The sequence below is a fragment of the Dendropsophus ebraccatus genome, chromosome 7 (assembly GCF_027789765.1).
Source record: "Dendropsophus ebraccatus isolate aDenEbr1 chromosome 7, aDenEbr1.pat, whole genome shotgun sequence".
NCBI classification, from domain to species: domain Eukaryota; kingdom Metazoa; phylum Chordata; class Amphibia; order Anura; family Hylidae; genus Dendropsophus; species Dendropsophus ebraccatus.
In genome coordinates, this window is record NC_091460.1 from 46,314,955 (window position 1) to 46,339,565 (window position 24,611).

The window sequence follows — 24,611 nt, forward strand, 5'->3', positions numbered from 1 at the left end:
TTAGATCCATGGGAGCTATCTGATATTCACAACAAATAAACCCTACAATGGCTTTTATATAAACTATTTCCCATGTCTGTAGAATGCATCCCTCACCATGTGTATTCTAGCATTTATATTTCTGCAACTCTTGGGTGGGCTGGTAACCTGTAACTGGTGCCCAAGATCTTGACTGCAGTAGAATGTCCCAGTAGTCACTGCCAAACGCTGCAGATAACACATGGAGTAGTGGCAGGCAGCCACCTAATCCACTGCATATTACAGATAGAGACATCAGTGAACACTGCCAGTTTGTCACACTTACAGGCTGGGTTCACACTACGTATATTTCAGTCAGTATTGTGGTCCTCATATTGCAACCAAAACCAGGAGTGGATTAAAAACACAGAAAGGCTCTGTTCACACAATGTTAAAACTGAGTGGATGGCCGCCATATAACAGTAAATAACGGCCATTATTTCAATATAACAGCCGTTGTTTTAAAATAACAGCAAATATTTGCCATTAAATGGCGGCCATACACTCAATTTCAACATTGTGTGAACAGATCCTTTCTGTGTTTTCAATCCACTCCTGGTTTTGGTTGCGATATGAGGACCACAATACTGACTGAAATATACGTAGTGTGAACCCAGCCACATGCTTAAAAATATGGCAACCTGTACACAAAGGATAAAAAGAACCTTTAAACAGTCATCGTCATCAAAAATAACTTTTGACGTGTCAAAGCATGTCAAAAGTTATTTATTACAATGAGTCTCACTCTTAAAGGGGCAGTGCGGCGACCACACAAAAACAAACAAATACAGACACACACATAACATATACTTACCATCCCACTGGTGACAATCGCCGTTCGAATTTCCCGGGGGCAGTGTCCCCCGGGTCCGGGTGCAGTGAATGGCAGAGAAAAGGCTGCTGGTGCGCATGCGCACTGGCAGCCTTTTCATTGGCTGGAGCGCATCACATGGCTTTACGCAAGCTCAGCAAGCTGGAAGCCATGTGATGTGTTCCAGCCAATGAAAAGGCTGCTGGTGCGCATGTGCACCAGCAGCCTTTTCTTCTCCCATTGTAGGGTTGCCCTCATTCTAGGGTTCTCCTATTGTGGGGTGGGGGAACGGGGCCAGACCGCTTAATAACTTATAAGTTATATAACTTTGTAATGTGTGTTAATTAAGCGGAAAAATGAAATTGCCGCACTACTCCTTTAAGACCAGCTGTGATCAGGAGATATAGCTGGGGAGAGAGCACGACAGCAGCATGATCGACTCCCCGGGAGGCCACTAATTCCAACAATGTGCCCTAAAAGACTTACAATGTTGGAATTGGCCATTACAGAGGTGTGGCTGAGTAGTGGATTGCGCTGCTGCCGTGCTTTCTTCCCGGCTATATCTTTGGATCAGAGAGTCTCTCAGCACTGTCAAAAGTTATTTTTCATGACAGGGACTTTTTAATTTACCTAACACTTGTACCTTACAGACATGTGTTATCCAATGATCATGGCTGGTAGGTATCTGTCCAGGTCAAGGTAACCATCAGTTCCCTTAACTCCACACATCTAGCTGCATGTACTGCTGCCGCCTACCCCTCAGCCCCAATATTTGCCCACTCTGCACGCTGGTTGTAAATATCAATGTCTGGATTCTTATTAATTAAATTAACTTGATCACCCACCCTGGTGGATCAGATTGCACTACAATTCTAGTAGCTTTGCGGGAAAAATGTATTTTTTCCTATTAAAAAGGAAACATAAGCAACATATCTGTTTCTTTCAGAGCAAAACAACTCTGTCAGTGGCCAGGAAGCAGCCTGCTGCAGCAGAAACCTTCTCCCTTCATAGTTCTGTCTGCATAGGGAAACTAGTAAGGCAACCCTACATCTATAAAAATGGACAATTCACACCAAACAGTTGTGCTCTATGTGCTATAAAAACACAGGAAACATACAATCCAACTAAAGAAAAAATATCAAATACCTCCAGGGTCCAATGGAACATAACCATATAAAAAGAAAAAAAAAACATGTGTATAGTAAATAACTAACTTATTACCGATGGAAAGCTCCTCTCAACCATGTATGAATACCCTACTCTACCCGATTGCTGGTTTAAGCTGCTTGTGTCCAGACTGTAAAAAACTAATAACCTGTAACCCCATCTATAACATCTAACCTTATTAATGGCTGAATGGATCATATTATCTTTGGCATTAGTGGAATCAAATTATTATCATCCCAGATATACAAACACTGTATTCCAGTCTCATTCTCTTCTCCACTCTCATATAGGGATGTCACGATACCAAAATTTTGAGTTCGATACCGATACCAGCTTTCGGATTTCGATACTCAATACCAATTCGATACTAAATAAAAAGTTTGAGAAAAAAAACACGTAAAAATACAAATATAATTTCCCTTTTCCCTGACTACAGATATGTTCCCCCCATGCACAACATTTTTATTTATGTGACTTCTTGATCACTTTGTTACATTTTATAGTTCGGACAATTCACATGTAATGGATGTATGCTCTGATACATGTATGTTCTTTTTTTTTTTTTTTCTTTTTTTTTACTTTTTTTTGAAAAAAAGGGAAAAGGGGGGATTATTAGAACCTTTATTTTTTGTTTTATTTTAAAACACTTTTTTTTACATTTTTTTATTCCCCTCTAACCTCAAGCATACCTCCCTGTGCACAACAACTCCCAGAATACCTTCTTGTGGGGAGCTGTAGTGCACAGGGAGGTATGCTAGGAGTTGTAGTGCATAAGAAGGTATGCTGGGATGTTTTGAAAGGCTGCTGCCGCGCAACTGCAACTCCCAGCATACCTCCTTGTGCACTACACCTCCCAGCATAACTCCTGGTGAACAACAACTTCCAGCATAATTCCTTGTGCTTTGCAACTCCCCACAAGAAGGTATGCTGGGAGTTTTAGTGCACAAGGAGGTATGCTGGGAATTGCAGCTGTGCAGCTCCTGACACAACTCTGTGCAGCATACATTCTTGTGCACTACAACTCCCAGCATGCCTCCTCGTGCACAAAGAGGTATGCTGAGGGATGTAGTGCATAAGGAGGTATGCTGCTGGGAGTTGTAATGCATTAGCAGCCTCCTGGCACAACAACTCCCAGCATGCCTCCTTGTGAACAACAACTCCCCACAAGAAGGTATTCTGGGAGTTGTTGTGCCACTGTATCGGTGGGCCCCGCGGGAATGGAGAGGCGGCGACAGGATTGTGGACCCGGAGGTTGGGGAACTGGCTGGTGTAAGGGACCGCTGCCGCAGCACCGGCGGGTCCCGTATTTGGAATGGTTGAATGACTGCCGCCTGCGGGATTGCGGGCCGCAGTCATTAGCAGTGAGGGGCCGATCCATATGCAGCAGACTCGTGCTGCATATGGAGCGGCTCTGCAGGGGTTAAATGCCGCTGTCGGTTATGACAGCGGCATCTACCCTTTAGGGCAGGGGTACTCAACAACTTTTAGTGAAGCTCCACTTACCGGGGTCTATTGTCAGGTGAAGGTCCGAGCTGAACATCAGTAGGAAACGTGTTTTGTTACTTTGTCACAAACGTTCAACTATTTATATACAGAATTGCTGCTTATTAGCGTGAAAACTGGCATTTTTTTCTCTCTCACCAAGCCTTTGATATAAGGTACAAAGGGAGTGACTGCCCTGGTAGTATATAGCCCCCCTGTTGCTCCCCCAGTAGTGTATAGCCCCCCCTGTGCGCTCTCCTTCAGTAGTATATAGCCCCCTGTTGCTCCCCCAGTAGTATATAGCCCCCCTGTGCGCTCTCCCCCTGTAGTATATAGCCCCCTGTTGCTCCCCCAGTAGTATATAGCCTCCCCGTGCGCTCTCCCCCTGTAGAATATAGCCCCCTGTGAGCTCCCCCCAGTAGTATATAGCCCCCCTGTGCGCTCTCCCCCTGTAGTATATAGCCCCCTGTGCGCTGTCCCCCAGTAGTATATAGCCCCCTGTGAGCTCCCCCCAGTAGTATATAGCCCCCCTGTGCTCTCCCCCTGTAGTATATAGCCCCCTGTGAGCTCCCCCCAGTAGTATATAGCCCCCGTGAGCTCCCCCCAAGTAGTATATAGCCCCCGTGAGCTCCCCCCTGTAGTATATAGCCCCCTGTGAGCTCCCCCTGTAGTATATAGCCCCCCCATGCGCTGTCCCCCTGTAGTATATAGCCCCCTGTGAGCTCCCCCCAGTAGTATATAGCGCCCCTGTGCTCTCCCCCCAGTAGTATATAGCCCCCCTTGTGCTTTCCCCCTGTAGTATATAGCCCCTGTGAGGTCCCCCCTGTAGTATATAACCCCCTGTGCGCTCCCCCCAGTAGTATATAGCCCCCTCAGTAGTATATAGCCCCCTGTGAGGTCCCCCCTGTAGTATATAACCCCCTGTGAGGTCCCCCCTGTAGTATATAGCCCCCTGTGCACTCCCCCCAGTAGTATATAGCCCCCTCAGTAGTATATAGCCCCCTCAGTAGTATATAGCCCCCTGTGAGGTCCCCCCTGTAGTATATAGTCCACCTGTGCGCTCTCCCCTTGTAGATGCCCCCCAGACAGAAAAAAAAAATAACAAAAACAACTCACCTAGCACCTCGTTCCCCGCTGCGGCTGTCTTCGTCTCTTCCCGTCGGTCCGGCCCCCGGCTGATACGCGCTCTGTAGGGATGTCCCGGGGATTCCCCAGCAGAGCGCGCATCAGTGACCTCAGCGTACGCCGCCGGCCTGCACTTCCGGGAATGACAGGCCGGCAGCGTACACTGAGGTCTGTGGTGCGCGCTCTGCTGGGGAATCCCCGGGACATCCCCAGAGAGCGCGTATCAGCCGTGGGCCGGACCGACACTGCCCCCAGCCCCACAGGCGTACTGACATCTAAGGACAGTACGCCTATGGGGCGGGAGGCAGTGCGGTGGGGAGCGGGACCTCCTAACCGCCCCGGGACGGACCGGATCCGGGGCGGTTAGGAGGTCTGACCAGGGGTCCGGACAGCTGGCCTCCGCGGTCCGGGTTCGGACCGCGGTCCGCCAGTTGAGGACCCCTGCAAATAGCCGGCACTAGCGATCGCTGTGTGCCGGCTATTTAAATTTGGCGCCGCCGGGAGCGGAGAGCGCGCGGGCGGAGGAGGGGACACCAGGGGGCAGGGGGCGGCACACAGAGAACACGGCCGGCGCTCAGGTAGCTGCCGGCCGTGTTCTCTGCACCATACTTCATGTTAATCTGCACTATTATGCAGATTAACATGAAGTATCGATACCAGGAAATCCTGGTATCGAACCGTTTTTCTGACCGAAATATCGATAGTAGTATCGATATTTCGGTGCACCGTGCATCACTACTCTCATATTGAGTATAGGGCTGAACTCTCACCTAGTAATTCCTTGAACCTCCAAAATGGTGGATGACTGGAAGTCCTAATATGGTCGTGTCTAAATGGTCACGTGGGTAAAGTATGGATCATAGTGAGATATAGCTTCGTGTCCAGCTTGACCAATCCACTTGGAGCCTTGCCAGTATACCATTTTTGGGATATAAGTTGTACTGGGTGCAACCATATTTGGGCATAAGTGTATATATTTTCCCGGTCAAGAGAGTATATAGACTTAGAAGGTTAGTTGGTTGGGGGGGCTTTTTGTATACCATCTTTCAAGAGAAGCCTCCACGCACATCTGGGGTTTGTTAGCCCCCACCTCAGGAATTCACCCAAGGAAGTTCTTTGTTCTCTAGCCAAATCTTCAGTCACCATTGGAAAGAGACTACATCCCCATCATTTTTGGGACTCTGAGACTTGAACCACAGAGACATTCTAAGACATTTGTAAGACTATTGCCTTATTTCTCTTATGATTGATATCCTGATTATATGATATTTGTACCTCCTTTGGTGAAGAATTAAACCCACCATATTTTTACCAACAAGCTTTCTTCTGCCGTCCTGGATAATTAAAATTTCCCTCCAAAGCACAAATTTCCTTTTTTTTTTTAACCTCATCCTTATTACACAGACACAATAGAGATTTGGCTTTCTTTCATTGGGAGACACAATTCACAAACAAGTTCAATCATTGAAAAGCTGTAGAACAAGCACAGATACAAAGAGTTATCATTGACGGCCGCTTGACAAAAAGTTCTGTCCGTTAAACCGATGGACAAGACACAACCACAAAAAACAGGAAACATCTGGTAAAGCTTTCTCAAGAGGTGAACAAGCCTCCAACAAAAAGAAACCCACACAAGTAGAATGATAAAGGCCAGCCAAAAAGCAACGTACAGTCCTGGAATATTCACTTTAACAGTTTATTACATTGTGTAAAATGAAAAATTATGAAAGATGAAAAAATTTTAAGAAGGAAAGAAAAAAAAAAAAAAAAGTAATTGGTATTAACAAATGGCACAAAAAAGTGAATCCAGCCAGACAAGTAACACCACCCATGCATTGTATCCAGTGCTAGGTTGTCCTCCTACAGTGCCTGAACTATTCTGCTGCCTGGCACCAGATGTGTGCCATCCTGAGGAACGCAATGTAATGTAATTCTATATACCAGAGAAACAAGCAGTCTGTGGAACATAAAATCAGGCAGATGACCAGCTGCTGACAAACTATGACTATTGTCCATTGGATTAATATGATAGTTTTGCTTTAAGGAAGATACAGTCAACAGAAGACTCTGATCCTTTGGTATATTCCCATAGAACAGGAGGGCAGCTCAGGATGAAGGTAGTTTTCTTACCTTCATCCTAAGCACTGTTTTCCTACAATCCTGTGCACTGGGGACTGCAGCAATCCACAGCTTTCTCTTTAATTTTCATCCAGCACTCTGTAGGCAGAGAAGCAAAACTGCAGAGTACCACCTTAATATTCATAAAGGGTGGTGGATCAGTGCACCAAAGGCGGCAGATAAATGTATGAACACTGGAGACCCCAATAATCACTGCACTTGTGGTCTCAGCCCACGGTTCTGGAAAATGGTGTGGTGGCTAACTAAGCACACTTCCATCCCATTTAAAATCCAGAGCGGAATGAGTTAGCATGATGTCATGTGTCACAGTATTATGGTAACATGGCATCCGGGACCGCAGCACATGGCCCTGGCAGCCACCTGGTGCTGGATACCAAAAAGTAGCAGGGGACAAAAGGAGTTTGGAAAAAGTGCAGAATCCTAACAGGGGGCATTACACAGAGAATATGCAGCTCAGCTCAGCTCAGTATTTGGTGGCTCTTGGTCGGGCAGACAGGCAGTCTCCCCCCACCCCCCAGTGCACTGAACTAAGTAACAAATTGATTACTACATAAAAACTGTGTCACTTAAATGTCACGTTTTTTGTTTATTTTAACTTAAAACACACAAAAAGCCAAATACTAGGAAATGTATATACACTACTAAAAGTCAAGCAACCATACCCCCACATAGAGTAAAAGAAAATGTGAGTGCTGGAATAAAAAGGGTAAACAAAAAAAAAAACTGATCCTTCCCTAATTCTCGGTTACATTGTGATTTTTGGTCGGATTCTGAAGCTAAACAATAGATTGGTTAATGTTTTACTTTTAGGCAATTTCTGACGCTTGACCCAAATAATGAAAAGAGAGCTCGGCCAAGGCCTATGTTTATTCAGAGGGTTATTAAAGGAACTGAATACACAGTTAATATGCACGAGTATACAAAAGGAGATTGTCTCAAACAAAAGTCAAAAAGGTTCACAGAGAATTTACATGGAAAATACAGACGTGGGAGACCTCAGATGCAACAGAGTAAAAAAAACAATCTACAACAAGGACATTACTGAAATCACAGATAAATGTCTCACAGTAGACGTCCTGTTTAACTTTGAGTCTCAGCACAACTTTTTTTCCTCACGTCATTCTAGGGGTCGGAACTATATTTCTTGCTTGACCTGGCTGTGAGGCTTTGTTTTTTTTCCAGCACTAGCTTTGCTTTATTATATACCATTATTTGGTACATATACATTAGCATTTCATTTAACCAGATTTTTGCATTATAAATAATGCTATTTATTGCCCAACTGCATGATGGTATACACTCTGTGTATATTATATGTTTAAAAACTTACAGTGTCCCTGTGACTGGGCGAATCACTATGGGAATTGACAGCTGCTGGACGACAAGCATCTTACTGACAGCTATATAGTTCATAGGCATCTTTGGGTTTATGGTATTCATATAGTGAATTTTTCTCAAAGCCCAGACCCATGAGGTTGCACTGAAGCTTAATGTGACTCTGTAACCACAATCTCTACTGTAGCTGCTTTTAATCCAAGATCTGTCCTGGGGTCCATTCGGCAGGTGATGCAGTTATTTTCCTAAAAAAAAAAAATTTAACTTGCAGCCATGTCAAATTGGCATGGCCTACGGTGTATGTACCCTAGGCCTGCACCGCTCCCCTTCACCATTAGGAATGCGCCAGGACGGATTTTTCCTATTCATCACTTGTCTGAACACTGCACATGGGCAGCACATGTGCAGTGTTCAGACAAGTAACTGACCCTAGGGCAGATCTAATTAAAAGCAGCTAGTAGGATTAAAAGCAGCTAGTCGACTGTACTAGCAGTTTGGAGTTTGGAGGAAGGGGGCAGATTGTGGGTACAGAGTCGCTTTAAAGTGATACATCTTTGTCTTGTTAGAACCACTGCAACTCTGGGTGATACATCCCTAAGGCTAGGTTCACACTGCGTTTTCAGCATCCGTTTAACGCATCCGTTTTTTTTAAAAAAAAAACGCATGAAAAACTGATTGCAAAAAACGGATTCATTTGTGTGCATCCGTTTTTCCATTGACTTCCATTATAAAAAAAACGGATCCGTTTTTTTGGGCGGACCAAAACACGTTGCTGACCCTATTTTTCTGGACGTTAAAAAAAACGGATCCGTTAAACGGATGCTGAAAACGGAGTGTGAACCTAGCCTCACACTGAAACCAACAGGAGGCTCTAATAAAACACAATAAACCTGGACTATATCAACACTGGAGATCCATCAAAGGCTACATTTCAACAGTTTCAGGGCACAGAATACAAACAAGATACAGCTACAAACAAGATTAAAGGGATTTTCCAGGGAGCAGAAAAGATATTACCATTTCTCACACCCTGGCACCCCACTCCTATCTGAAAAGCACACCTTGTAGGAAGAGAGAGGGTGGATGCCATATGTGATCAATAGCTGCAAAATGTTGCTGCCACGTGAAGTTCTGTAAGTTGTGTAGAAAAAAAAACAAAACTTATTTACCCACGGATGCAGGATCAGACTTAGATCTGGGGAATCTGGCAACATCTTGATCTCTTTGTCAGGTTCCTCAGACCATTCCTGAACAGTTTGTGCAGTGTGGCCGGTGTATTATCCCACTGAAAGATACCACTGCCATTAACCCTTAGGGGACACAGACAGTTTTGGCATTTATGACCGACCAAATTTTTCAAATATGATATGTATCACTTTAAGCATCAATAATTTTGGAATGCTTTTACCAATCATTTTGAGTCAAAGATTGTTTTTTTTTCGTGACATTCTACTTTATGTTAGTGGTCAATTTGTGAAAAAAATAAATAAATTCTCTACATTTAAAAAGGTCTCTGCTAATAAGGAAAATAGTATCTCTCTCTCTATATTAGATATCTATATCTCTATATCTCTATAATGTCTAGTTTATATTAACAGCATTTGGTGAACATCCTTTTACTTTTTTCGGATGTTAGAGGCCGTAAATGTTTCAATTTTCAAATTTTTCATGAAAATTTCTAACTCAGAAATTCTTTAGGAGCCAGTTCAGTTTGGTTTAGAGGCCTGTATACTAGAAACCCCCATTTACCCCATTTTGAAATCTTCACCCTTTCAAGTATTCAAATTTACATTCATACAGTTTTTAACCCTTTGGGCATTTTACAGGAATAACTGCAAAGTAAGAGTGAAAAGTTAAAATTAGCATTTTCTTTGCAGAGATTCCAATTGTAATCCTACGTATTTTTTACCACACCAATTACCATTACCAATCCACCAATGCCGGTGATTGTCGGTGCTGGACCCCTTTGGGGGTCCAGTGGCAGTCAGGGCTGTGAAGTCTGTAAACAGCAGCTCAGACTCCTGAATTTTATCAGGATCGACTCCAACTCCCGACTCCTGCTCCTTCATAAATGGCCAGTCATATACCAAGGGAGTTATTTATTCTGAGGGAATAAAAGATTACTGTATATAAAGCAGCTTCTGCTCTGTGTGTGCAGCCAGTCTCCAGCCTCCATGTCCTGAATTACTCACAACTAGACTAGATGGAGCAGGTGGTCTTTTCCTGCTGAAAATCTTCTATGTTTTTAACTAAATATCTAACTAAATATTCTCCATACTTAAAGAAACACTGCTAACAATGCCAGATACCTGTAATATAGAGGTCAGCCATAGTGATATACAGGGGATCACACATAGTGATATAGAGGTCACACAGTGATATAGAAGGTCAATGTGGGTGTGGGGGCACGCAATAGCATGCACACACACAGCCTGCCGCAGCCATAGCATACACACACACCCACACAGCCTGCTGCAGCTATAGCACACACACAGCCTGCTGCAGCCATAGCACACACACAGCTTGCTGCAGCGCACACCACACACACTGTTTGCTGTAGCCATAGCACACATACACACAGCCTGCTGCAGCCAATCGCGGCTGAGCATCGGATGACGCTGCAGAGGGCGGCCGGCATTCGGGACAGTCGGACTGACTGAAGATTGGAGACGGGGGTCAGCACGTGACAGGTATGTATAGCGCACCACACTTCCGGGTACACGGGTGGGGGGTGGTGGGACACGCGGAAGGAGGCCATTCACAGACATAACATACATTACAAAGTTGTATAACTTTGTAATGTGTGTTATTCTGTGAATAATTCTTTACCGACACACTACCCCTTTAAGGAATACAAGTGCTATGAAAGGGGGGCTGGCAGGACCCATGGGTTTTCTAGCTTCATTCCCCGAGCAATCACCTTGCCTCCTCCACCATAGTGTATCTTGGTGCTGTCTCTTCCCTATGTATTTAACACACAAGAGAAAAAGTAAATGCAGTGATGTGGAGACCCACCCAAAATGGGAGAGTTCCACTCCTATGTCTTCAGACATAAAACACTTTAGACCTGTATAGGGGAGGTTCAATTTTGTTTGTCATGGCAACCAAACTTATAATTAAAAAAAACAGGTGGTTTTATCATGAACTAAATGACATACACCCAGTTATCCACTTGATGTAACAAGCATCAGTCCTCAGATTTTGAGACTTTGAATAGATGTGAATGACTCTGTAGAGTTCTCCTTTATTTTGATCTGCCTGTAGTCTGTGTAATATCCACAAAGCTAAAGATGAACACTACTATAGATCATGCCATGACAGTGACCCGAGTGGAAAGAGGATAATGCAAGGAGAATATTTTGTTTTCAGCCAATTGAATAGATCTCACAGGTTTAGGGTGAGTAGTTTTTCATCTTTCTCCAATAGTCCATACCTGGGATTTCTACAAAAGAACATATCAAATGCCTGCCCCTCGCTGAACATATTTATGGACTGTGCTGTAATGGGTCACAAATCTACATGTTTAGGATAATACAGAGTTGTGAGTCAAGGACAAAGGCTCGGCTATAAAAATAACCGTACAATTTCTCTTTTCCAGGAACTTTTTTTTTTTTTATCATCATGAAAAAGATCTCCAGCATTCAGTGTTCAGTAAGGGAAGCTTTTAGAGACATGTTTTATACATTCCACTGGAGGAACCATTAAGGCTTTTAACTTTTTAACCCATTTGCCAGTGAAAGCTACATGCAGACACATTTCTTTTACAGTAAAAATGGAATACATATATTTTTTTAGATTGAAGCCCAACTGCAAAGATGAGGGCGCTTACTGCATACTATGGTATTACTGAATGCACCCAATGGAGCAGAAGCTACAGGAAGCCAGAATGTGGAACAAAGGGTTCTTTATTAAAAAGGGTATTCCACTAAAGAGCTAAACAATGAAATGCTCCCAAACTTAGCAGGTCTTACTCACCGAGTCCCCCTGAGTAATTTGATACATATGCCATCTTTTTAGCTGCCACCATTCCTGAGCTACAAGTTTTTCTAATAGCCAGTCTATATCCAAGATGGTGCCGGCCAGGAAACTACTTTTCCAGGCATGGATTGCACCTCAGAGACAAATACCAAGTATCTGTCCGTAAGTGTCTCAATATGCCTCTGCTTCACACAGTAAACAAAATATCTATCAATCTATCTCATGGGATGTCGGTGTGGGATATTATGAGTTAAGATTCTGAGAGAATATGGAGGGGGGGGGTCTTGGTTCAGAAGTGTATCCTCTATTCTACAGCACACCTCATGAAGTTGTTACAGCTGATTTTCAGGGTGGATTACAGTATATTGGGGAGTGGAGGAGAGGAAAGATGCTTAACGGGAGGAGGACTTTTGTCTTATAAGATATACAACAAAGTTTCTTTACTTATACTATTCATTCACTTATGGATCTATGCAAAGTGTGTCAAAACAACAGTGCCAATTTAACTAAAAACAGTCTGTGCATCTATATTTAGTTTCCTGGTCACTGGCAGGCCAAAGGGGGCCAAGGGACTTTCAATACTAAGAGGTTATAAAAAGCAGCTGTAGAAGAGAAACTGGGCAAAAGTTTTATTAAAGTCTCCTGAGAAAAATGTTTCTTGTACAGTAATAAGACAAAAATGCATTGAAAGGTGTCCATAAACTTTGTCAAAAGCTGCCTTGTTTTAGTGTAAGTTAAAGATGGACCATCGATTTCTGTAAATGCTTCAGTCTACTATATACACTTTCTATCATTTACTTTATCAATTCTTTTCTTAGGATTCTGTGCTGTACTGTTCATCGTCTGGGAAATATATGAAGAAATCAAAAGGGAACTCACAAGAAACCTTAAATCTAGGACTAACAGGGGGTGGGGGAACCTAACAAAGAAGGGATACTTACCTGTCCCTATGCCTCTGCAGCCACAGCATCACCAGCTCACTGACTGCTGCCGGGCTCCACTTTCTCCCAGCTTTCTGCATCATTACATCTTTAAAGAGGATGTACCACCAGGTACATCCTCTTTAAGCTGAACCCACGGATCGAACGGCACCATCACGGGTAAGCTGGTGCCGCTGTCCGTTTTTCGGTCCGCGGCCCAGTACCCGTACACGGCGCCGTTCTATGCACCGGAACCGGCCGGTGCTCAAGCACTGGAGGTAGGCCAGGCCGTCCGCAATGGGAGGGAATTCCCTCCCCTGTATGACGCGTCTCCGTTAGAATGCATGGAGCCGCGTCATACAGGGGAGGGAATTCCTTCCCATTGGGGGCGGCCCGGCCGGCCTCCAGTGCTTGAGCACCGGCTGTTTCTGGTGCAAAGAACAGCGCCGTGCACGGGAACCGTTTTTCGGACCGCGGCACTGGGTTCCCCGTGACAGCGCCGTTCGATTTGTGGGTTTAGCTTAAAGAGGATGGACCTGGTGGTACATCCTCTTTAATTCCTGGGGTTACCACTTCCCTTGCCAATAAGGCATGTCCCTTTAGGTGTCTAATCATGGCTGACACTATCAGACTGTATAGGGAGGGGGGGAAATAAAAGAAGTCTATTGACAAGGCGAACGTTGATTGTTTTAACATTTGTAAACAAAAAAAATTATATTTTTTTCAGGACTCAAAACCCTATCTTAGGGTATAAACCCACACACCATATATGCAGCAGATATGCAACAAATACGCAGCAGATTTGTTGGTACAGATTTGATGCTGTGTTCAGTTATTTAAATCTAATCTGCTGCGATTTTGCTGCGAGTTTGCTGCGTATCGCAGCAGTAAATACGCTACATATACGGTGTGTGGGTTTATACCCTAAAAGGGAATCTGTCAGGTCTCTACCAGGTAGAGCTGCACACAGGTGTGGCACTTTAGATTCCAAGGAAAATTATACAAGCAAATAGCTGTGGCACTTCAGCTTCTGAGGGAAAATGCAATATTATAACTTTGCAAATTGGCATCAACAAAAGCATCATTTGTTTTATTTCCCTACCCCCTATCTGCCTGTGTCTGCAGCTCCGTACCTGGTACGGACCTGACAGATTCCCTTTAAATGTGCTTTTAAGCACTAGGGAACAAAAAGCAAACAGAAAGGAAAAGGTAGTCACTCGTAAACTGGTCTATTAACATGAACGGGCCCACTGCGACTATGCCGCCATATGGATCAGAATACCTTAAGAAATTCTAACTCATACCTCTGATGCAGCAGCAAGACGTGTTGGGGCCTTAGGCTCTGTATGTGGCTATACTTCTATACAACTGGAATCAAAGGTAAAAGTTTGCCACTGCACACCTATACTCTGTAATACTTCAGAGATATACGCCAGGGAATACTCCCAACATATACTTCAAAGGAAGAAAACATGACATGAAAATGAAGCAAAGACTGAATTAAAGAGCTTTTATAACTATTTGAAGACTGACAGGGTGTCCCATAGCAGTGTTATGTCAGTCACTCAACAAAGTAAACTTTAGGTTTCATGTACCCACATAGGGCCCTTCTGTAAGGCACGTACTTCCCCCTCAGGAACAATGATACACACAGGTTATATAGTATGTGATGAAGAAAGCTACAATGAAAGAACCTATAAAGGCACATTAACAGATCTGTGCAGCATGGACTTGCGTGGGGCCTCACAGCACACATTCTGCCATTGCTGACATGCAACATGATGCACAAAACTGTAAATCTTTGACAATTTTGCAGCAATAAATAAATTAAACAAGCATGTGTCTGAGCACATCAGGTTGGAAACTGGCATGGACATTATCTCTTTATAAAGCTTTGGTGTGGAGTGGCATCTGGAGTATGCTGGTCAGTTTCAGGTTCGAGTCCATCCGAACCTAAACAATCGGTATTTGATTAGTGGGGGCTTTATCCAACTTCAGCAGCCACCGCTAATCAAATGCCAAAAGTTCAGATCGGATCGACTCGAGCATGCTCCAGGTTCGCTCATCTCTAATGGGCATGTTACAATCGTACATGACAATTCTGTCTCACCCATTCGCCGCCCCCGCCCCCCCCCCCCCCCAACATCTGCTGCCCCCCCCCCCCCCCAACATCTGCTATCGAGGAACAGCCCACCATACACACAAGTCAACCAATTCCAAAATGTAGTTCTCTCCAGTAACAGAAGACTATTCTATTCAGCCTGGGAGATATATAAAAGATACTTTCTGTAGCTAAGTATTTACAACTTTACAGAGAAGCTGGGGTGTACAACAAAGAGGATCTGTCATCTGACATTCACATTCCAAATTGCCGACACTGTTAGATGCTGTTAGGTCAAGGAGACGCATGGTACCTTTCATATATCCAGCTGTGCTTTCATAACATAAAAAATTCTTCTATGCAAAGTGTCAACATTTCTTAAGTCCCTCCCATCCCTGGCCTAACTAACAGCTTAACGTCCAGCTGACAATTCATTAAGCAAGCGAAAATAAGGATGAAAGGGGGAGCGAGGAGGCATTGCAGCTGTTAAAACAGCAGGTTTGGGCCAGTAAACCTGCTGATATGCGCCAGCTGCTAATAACCATAGGACTGCAGTGCCGCTGCTCCTTCTCCTGTGGGATCCGGTACTGAGCAGATTTTTGATAATTCCTGATATGTTAATTAGGCTAATTAGCATTTGGGGCGTTTCCAGTCTTCCCGGAGCACCCGCTCAGCCCGCCTAGTCTGCCCTCGTGTCCCGCCTACTATGCATATTCATATATGCATATAGTTAGGCCTCTTTTTACTGCGCATGTACAGGGAGCAGCCTGTAACAAGCGCCCTAACTATGCAAATATGCATAGTAGGAGGGCCGGGAGGGCAGACTAGGCGGGCTGGGCGGGTGCTCCGGGAAGACGGGGAATGCCCCAAATGTTTGGAACAGCCTAATTAGCATATCGGGAATTTTCAAAAATCTGCTCAGTACCGGACCCCATGGGAGAAGGAACAGCGGCACTGCGGTCCCATGGTAATTAGCGGCTGGCGCATATCAGAAGGTTCACTGGCCCAAACCTGCTAATAGTGCCGCTTTAAGGAGCTTGTAAAAGCCCCTATGACACTGTGCACAGAAGAATATAAGCATTTTTTATGTTATGGAAGCAATACGTGCAAAAACATTTAGAAAGGCACTGTCGTTTTGCAAAACTTTGTATAGATCAAGAGTACAAGCAAATATACAAAACTTTGTAATATATCTTATCAGACAAAGCTTCTCTTGTTATCTAGCATCTTCCCTTTCCCAATTTCCCGCTGAACCATCATCCTCTCTCAAAAATTAGATTTGCAATGACTTCTGTTTACTACTTATAATCTGATCCCCAAGTTAGCTAGTCTAGCAAGTGTATGGAAAGTGGTAGACAAAAAAGGAAGGGGGGGGGAGAGAGACAGCTAAAAGACAAATGCTGAAAAATGCAATATATAAGATAAATAATGCTGTTCTTTTTAGGATAAGCTGTGTGCATACACAAAGTCACCTGAAAGGGCAGGTACGTTTTAAGTGTGTCAGAAGTGACGCCTGTCCCTGACCAATTGCCACCCCTGCAGTGGTGCAGATCTGGCAATCGGGGACCTTCTCTTTATCTTCATGCTGTCTGTTCATCAATCTTCTACTAGAGTCTGTCTCAGGCAGGCTCTTCTAGCACAGTGCTGTTTTCACTGAATACTATGCAATAGCATAGCATTGATCAGTAAAAGCAACCTGAGGACTGCTTATAAAAGTCAACCAGGGACACAAAAAATAAATAAAAAGCCTCTGGCCCCAACAAAAGTTCAAATCACCTGCTCCCACACCTTCCCATTTTTCCAATCAAAACGATCAAACAGCCCACTAGATGAAGTTCTAAGTTGTCATAAATAAGGCAATTTTAAAGGGGTACTCCAGAGAGTTATTTTATTATTATAATTTTTTTTTTTTGCTAATCCATTGCTTAAATGAATTCTAGTACTTTTCAATAACAATCTATTAAATAAACATATAGTTTTTAGCATGATAGCAGTAAGGGGTGTCATGGCCCCATCTGCTGCCACCAATGTTCGTGTCGAGAACTGCAGGGCTGTCTAAGCCCTGCAGTTCCCAACCCTGCTCTGAACAAGTGCTGATGCACAGGGTCTACCCCATATGTATTGTGAATTTGTTAAATGAGATACCTAAACTATTGCTCTCAAGTTCAGTTTGATCTTCATATCAGATGTGGAGTGACGCAGTCCCCACTGGGCCACCCAACAACCTGCAAGTTCTAAAGTTCTCATGCACGCAACTCGCTGGGTGTCACAGGACTGCCTCAGAGATTGTTCCGTGTGTCTCTGAGTTCAATACATTGCAAATCTGCATGTGGATTCACATGAAATTTCACCCCTATACTCAGTGAAGGCTTAAAATACGTGGCAAAAATCTGCAGCATTTCTACAACAAAGTGAACGTGTTGTGGTTTAGAAAATATGCAGCATGCTCGCTTATCTGAAAATAGAGATGAGCGAACATCTCTACATGTAATGGGTTTCAGATAGCGATGAGCGAGCATGCTCGAGTCGAACCTGAACTTTCGGCATTTGATTAGCGGTGGCTGCTGAACTTGGATAAAGCCCTAAGGCTATGTGGAAAACATGGATATAGTCATGTTTTCCAGACAACCGTAGAGCTCTATCCAACTTCAGCAGCCCCAGCTAATCAAATACCGAACGTTCGGGTTCGACTCGAACCCGGTTCGCTCATCGCTATCTGAAACCCATTACATGTAACCTGCTGCAGAATCCCCATCATGTCTGACCAGATCCTCCAAATCTCATCCACTCTGAGGATTTTACAGGATTTTTATCCCAATATCAAGAACTATCCGACTATATTTCTTTTATACTTGCAGCTTTCATGTGACGATGTAAATGTAAATTCAACATAATGGTATAAGCTACTGGAGAAACATTTAGGCTAAAGGAGGACTATTTTAGTCTATTAAGAGATGATTAGTGTCTTTATAAAGGTTATTCCAGGACTTGATTGTCATTATCCATGAACAGTTAACCCTTTGACGCACAGGGGCTAGATGCTCTGTCACTATACAGGGCTGACAGACTACGTGAGTCACATTTATCCGGCTTTATTAGGAGCTGGTATTTACGTGTTTGAGTCCATGACATGGTGCTGTATTTCTCATACAAGCCCCATCAGCACTTGCAGCAAAAAAAATACTCAACTTTGTATTGTACAGCGCTCAGGAGCATGTTGGTGATGTATCAATAAAGATTATTATTACCTAGTAATCTCTCTAATAAAGTTGCCTCTCGGCAGCTCAATGACTAAAAGTGACTTTATTTCCAGCCTTACGCCATATACCGGACTCCACCTGTCAATAGGATATTCGATAAAACAAATATTCACGTCCGAATGGGCGACATCAATCTTCTCTCCTCCTCGCTCACTGACCTTCTGTCAATCATATTAGCTGTGTTAGCACTGGCATAAAGATGATGAAACAATGGGACTCCCCTCCCCCCTTACAAAAAAAAAATAAAAAAATAATTAAATGGATTCTCCAATGTTTAATTATCCTATAGCCGCGTGCCTGCGAGGGATTCGTTCAGAGCTCCCAAGGTATGTGGATTAACAAAGAGAAATCTGCCGTCTACAATAGTAATGTGAGTGTCAGGCTTCTTACTCACATGTGAGATGGTGCTCGGACTGGTTAGATGCTCCCTTCTTCTCTGAAGGTACATTGCTGCAAAGAGTGATGGCATGGGGGCAGCATACAAGGGGTTAAGCACAGTTCAGCTGCCAGAGGGGGTCCCTGACCTATACCCCCCTCATAATGCAGATGCAGCGGAGAGCTGCTGTGGTAGGTGAAGGCTTAGCAGGGGGAGGTGTGCCTTATGTATACTTAAAGTACATCTCCATTTAGGCTAGGTTACTGCTAAGAGAATAAGCAGAAGCCTGGGGATGATGCAACGTTCAGGGCACGTTCATAGCAATTAAGAATTTAACACAATATCCCCCAATCCCCCGATGACAGGTCAGGGAGTGTATACAGAGTATACACAGCGGACCGGTGTGCCCAATGACAGCAGACGCTTAGGAGAGCGGGCACGGAGCCAGCTGCGATGGAGCGTGCTTCAAAAATAAATAAATCAACACGTCTTTTACTACTTCCAAGCTTATTCCACAAGCTCCCGGCTATTATAATATAGGGTGGGGTTAGGATGTGTGCAGATCCGGGGCACAGGTCAGCGCCGACAGGCTGGGATTAGATAAAAATAACATTGCAAATCAGTGTGTGTGGTGTATAATCTGCACCACCCAAATCCTGAGGATACACACTGCTGGGATTGGGTATAGCAGATGGATAGGAGTATATAAACAATCCTATATGGAACAGAAAAAAAAAAGCTTTCACATACACCCAAAATGCACATTAGGAGCCCATATATAAAAGTAGAACAAACAAATGTGGGGGAGGGGGAGTAACCTAACCCTTCTTACAGATATAGGGGACAAAGCTAGGAGCTTATATGGCTAAGCTATAAATGTGATGTTACGGGCTATATTCAGGATGCCCTGCCATCACCACCCACAATCCTATACTACTTATCTTATAAGACGGTATATAGACGTTTATGAAAGCATCTCCTAACATGACAGGGGCGAGAGTGTCAATAGACTGTTCCTAACCTATAATCAATGTGCACAATTGACCTGTGCAATGCCCACAGTCACCCGCAGACCCTCTATAGAGGGAGCTGTAAGAGAGCTAATAACATAGGACAGGGTAATGGTGACCCTCTATCCCCTGTCAGAGCGCGCTCATCACCCGCACTCAGGATGTAGTTACCTATGTGCGACCAAAGGAGAACAACACAAAGGAGCTCGGCAGATGGATCCATCTACACAGAACGTGGGACATGGAGAATAACAATGTTATCATGCGGAGTGAAGAGAGAGGGTGGTGGATACAGCAAGGTGTGTGATGGGGTTATAGATTATCCTGAACATAACAGGAGGATACAGTGCAAGTGACCAGGTAGAGTATATAGAAAGGACAGTGATCTGGTATTATTGATTATATACAATCCTGTATACTGTAAAGTACAGGGGGCAGTGATCAATTATAGAAAGGACAGTGATCAGGAATAATTGATTAGACAGTATACAGGATTGTATATAATACAGTACAGGGAGCAGTGATCAGGTATTACACCTACTGATAGATCAGATATTACACAAAATATAGTGAAAACAGTCACCAACGCTTCATACAAGAAGTTCAGTGTGTTTTGCAGCAGAAAGGAGATATACATAGATTATATATATACTTACATACATATATACACACATATTATAATATATATCTATATATATAGATATATATATATAGAGAGAGAGAAGCAGAGCACAACCAGGTCCATCACTAGATGAAGAGTTCAGCTATATGTTATTGGGACCAGCTATACGGTATAACACAAAGAGGTCAGCTATATGTTATTACAGGGAAGGATCAGCTATCATATTCCATAAAGGGGTCCGCTATACCTTATTACATGACGGGGGGAGATATAATACCTTCCCCCTTGCAGTAATATTACATCTGTCCTCCACCATGTAACATATATGATCCCTTTTACCAGTATAATTATATATGTGGTCCCTTCTACTAGTAATACTATTATCACACCTCCCTGTAGTAATCTCCTCTCCTCTGGGGTCACTGACAGGTATAATGCTATGGAGGTGTATAGTCCAGTATAATACTATGGAGCGAGGTGTATAGACCAGTATAATACTATGGAGGTGTATAGTCCAGTATAATACTATGGAGGTGTATAATACTATGGAGGTGTATAGTCCAGTATAATACTATGGAGGTGTATAGTCCAGTATAATACTATGGAGGTGTATAGTCCAGTATAATACTATGGAGGTGTATAGTCCAGTATAATGCTATGGAGGTGTATAGTCCAGTATAATTCTATGGAGGTGTATAGTCCAGTATAATACTATGGAGGTGTATAGTCCAGTATAATACTATGGAGGTGTATAGTCCAGTATAATACTATGGAGGTGTATAGTCCAGTATAATGCTATGGAGGTGTATAGTCCAGTATAATACTATGGAGGTGTATAGTATAATACTATGGAGGTGTATAGTATAATACTATGGAGGTGTATAGTATAATACTATGGAGGTGTATAGTCCAGTATAATACTATGGAGGTGTATAGTCCAGTATAATGCTATGGAGGTGTATAGTCCAGTATAATACTATGGAGGTGTATAGTCCAGTATAATACTATGGAGGTGTATAGACCAGTATAATACTATGGAGGTGTATAGTCCAGTATAATACTATGGAGGTGTATAATGCTATGGAGGTGTATAGTCCAGTATAATGCTATGGAGGTGTATAGTCCAGTATAATACTATGGAGGTGTATAATACTATGGAGGTGTATAGTATAATACTATGGAGGTGTATAGTATAATACTATGGAGGTGTATAGTATAATACTATGGAGGTGTATAGTCCAGTATAATACTATGGAGGTGTATAGTATAATACTATGGAGGTGTATAGTATAATACTATGGAGGTGTATAGTCCAGTATAATACTATGGAGGTGTATAGTATAATACTATGGAGGTGTATAGTCCAGTATAATGCTATGTAGGTGTATAGTCCAGTATAGTACTATGGAGGTGTATAGTATAATACTATGGAGGTGTATAGTCCAGTATAATACTGTGGAGGTGCCGTAGAATAATATAGGGTAGGGGTCCCATACAAAGCAATGTGACAACAAGGGGTGAGGTATAACCCTCATTCGGTCCCATACACTATGACGTGGAGAGGAGCCGGTGTCCCCGGGGCTCCCCGGGACCTCGTGCTCTGACAGCCGCACGGTAGGAGGAGAAGTTGCGGCAGTGCAGGAAGCTGCTCGCAGTGCGGAAGTTGTGCCCGGCCGGCCTGGACCGTGCCACCCCCTGTGAGGAGGAGGGGGAGGAGGGGAGTTTGGCACTGGCCGCTCGCTTCCTGCACAGTGCTCGGAATGTACAGTAACAGTTACTGGCCGGACAGTGCCACCCCCACAACCCCTGAGGGGAGCACCGGTCGCCCTCCCGCGGACTGTGGTAGCGGCCAGTAGTATAACTTATAGAGCTATGTACAGTAACGGTGTCAGCAGGAGCGTTCCATCCCCCGGGGGGAGCACCGGTCACTCTCCCCTTCCCGTACACTTAGTGACAGGAGATTATCGGAGTGACGGTAGCCGCACCGTGCTGCCTGCCGGTCACGTAGCTGTCACCGCGCGGATTATTATCGCCACACGGGCGCAGGCCACAACTATAAGAGGTTTGTTTTGCTTCCCTGCTGTCAGTTCCGCTGTCACTCTCGGGCAGGCAGCCCGCCCCTCCTCCCTCTCCTCCTGTCAGGCGCACACAATACACACACAGCCGCACTCTCACAGTTACTCACCTACACAGTGGATGAGCCGGTGCCGCCAGGAGTCGAGTTCCCGCCGGAATCCCTTCCTCTCCGCCGTGCACCGAGGGCTCCGGCACTGGGCAGCCATTCTGTCGGTTCCCTTTTTCCATCTGCGTCTGACGTCACCGCTCGTCACTCTCAATTCACTCCTCGTACAGGCACACGGAGGAGGGGGCGGGGCCTGAGGCGTTGATTGACAGGCGGGGATCTTTCTGAGCCGGCGCTGGGTAGGCGGGCTCACGTGTGATTGGCAGCTCGAGCTGTCACCAGCCGTGTGGCCGGAAGGCTCCGTCCTGTGCGGCAATGTGACGGTCCGGTGTCGCTCTATTTGCATTGTATAAAGTGAATTTTACATATTAGTTGTGTGACCTGTGTAGAATGGAGTCTGCAGAGTTCACACGTGGGGAGAACGAAACTTTGTGTGACAGCCCTTGTAGTGACATGTGGCATCAGGGAGCTGCTTTATACAACTGTTCAAGGAGACGAATTTATTATTATTATTATTATTATTATTATTATTATTATTATTATATGTTTTGCCAATACCTTGTTTTCACTCCATACCTGGTATATATGATTGTGTTGCTGAAAATACAAGCCAACCATCCATGTGTATGCAATAACTGCATTGGCGAGCATAGGTTTTCTTTGCTGTACATCAGTACTACCTCCTCTTTTTTATTTTTTTCATTGAGGTCTATGAAAAACATGCAAATCAGTACCTGCGTGTTTCCATGTGTTTTACATATATGTTTTATAGGAGGAAATGGTGAGCAACAAGCATGGCCGCAACTTACAAAATAACAACAAAAAACACATTTTTGACGTATGCTAAAAAATAAAACGCAACAGCATAGCATAGCTGTTGCTTCAGGTAACTTAATAGAGCACAACGGAGCAATGTAGTAGCAATGTGAATCAAGCCCTGGGTTGAGACCTAAAGTTAACGTTTAGTTTGTGTAATCTCTTTGCAGTCTCTGTGCTTTATGAACTCACTCCCCTGCTCTATCACCCTTCTTTATAAACTTGCATGGGCAGCATGTAACTGATCCCTCAGTGAGTTGCAAGTTTGTCTTGTAAACACAGGTACTATTAAAGGGGTAGTGCGGCGGTAAACATTTATTCACAAAATAACACACATTACAAAGTTATACAACTTTGTAGTGTGTGTTATGTATGTGAATGGCCCCCTTCCCCGTGTTTCCCCCCACCCACGTTAAACCCAGAAGTGTGGTGCATTATACTCACCTGATTCGTGTCGACCCCCGTCCGCACCGGCAGAACCTCTCCATCCGTCCCTCATGCCGGCCCCCCTCTGCCGTGTCACCAGCTGCTCAGCCGCGATTGGCTGAGCACAGTTATGCTCAGCCAATCGCGGCTGAGCAGCTGACGACACGGCAGAGGGGGGCCGGCATGAGGGACACATGGAGCTGTTCGGCCGGCCTCCCAAAGACAACGTCATTGTCACAAGATGGCGGACGGGGGTCGACACAAATGCAGTAAGTATAACGCACCAACACTTTCGGGTCTAGCGTGGGGGGGGGGGGGGAACACAGGGAAGGGGGCCATTCACATACATAACACACATTACAAAGTTGTATAACTTTGTAATGTGTGTTATTTTGTGAATAAATGTTTACCACCGCACTACCCCTTTAATGAAAAGTTTTTTGAAACAACAGTAACCATTTGGGGACACTTACATTTACAATAGGGGGGTCCTACTCCTTTATATATTGTGCAGGTTTAAAGGAGAAGTCCGGCCATAGAAAAAAATTGTCAGCCGGCGGGGGGGCAATAATAATCAATCCCTACTCACCTCTCCAGGTGCCTTTCCAGCGCTGGCTCACTGCCCTGGGACCCTTGGTGGGCTACAGGATCTTTTTTTGGCAGCAATAGTATGACTCGGTTGATAGACTGTATCCGCGGCCAATCAGTGACTGGGCTGGGATACCACTGCAGTCACTGGCTGATGGGCAATCTATCAGCCGAGTCCAGAATTTTTTGCAACTCGTGATGGGGGACTCGAGGGGGAAATGCCTTCCGGGGAGGGTCCCGGCGCCTGTGACCTGG

The 24,611-nt window shown here is 44.3% G+C and overlaps 1 protein-coding gene across 4 annotated transcripts in view; it reads right to left on the minus strand.

Annotated features, from left to right (window-relative positions):
- The window catches only part of LCORL (ligand dependent nuclear receptor corepressor like), a 74,501-nt gene extending 51,777 nt beyond the window's left edge, over positions 1-22,724 (minus strand). For 2 of the 4 annotated variants that reach the window (XM_069977454.1, XM_069977456.1), the window contains exon 1: positions 22,530-22,715. In XM_069977454.1, the coding sequence (XP_069833555.1) occupies positions 22,530-22,626 (97 nt within the window). In that variant the 5' untranslated portion in view covers positions 22,627-22,715. Of the gene's footprint in view, positions 1-22,529 lie in introns of all 4 variants that reach the window. The other 2 variants (XM_069977453.1, XM_069977455.1) reach the window with 2 other exon arrangements.
- Between the last annotated feature and the right edge of the window lie 1,887 nt (positions 22,725-24,611).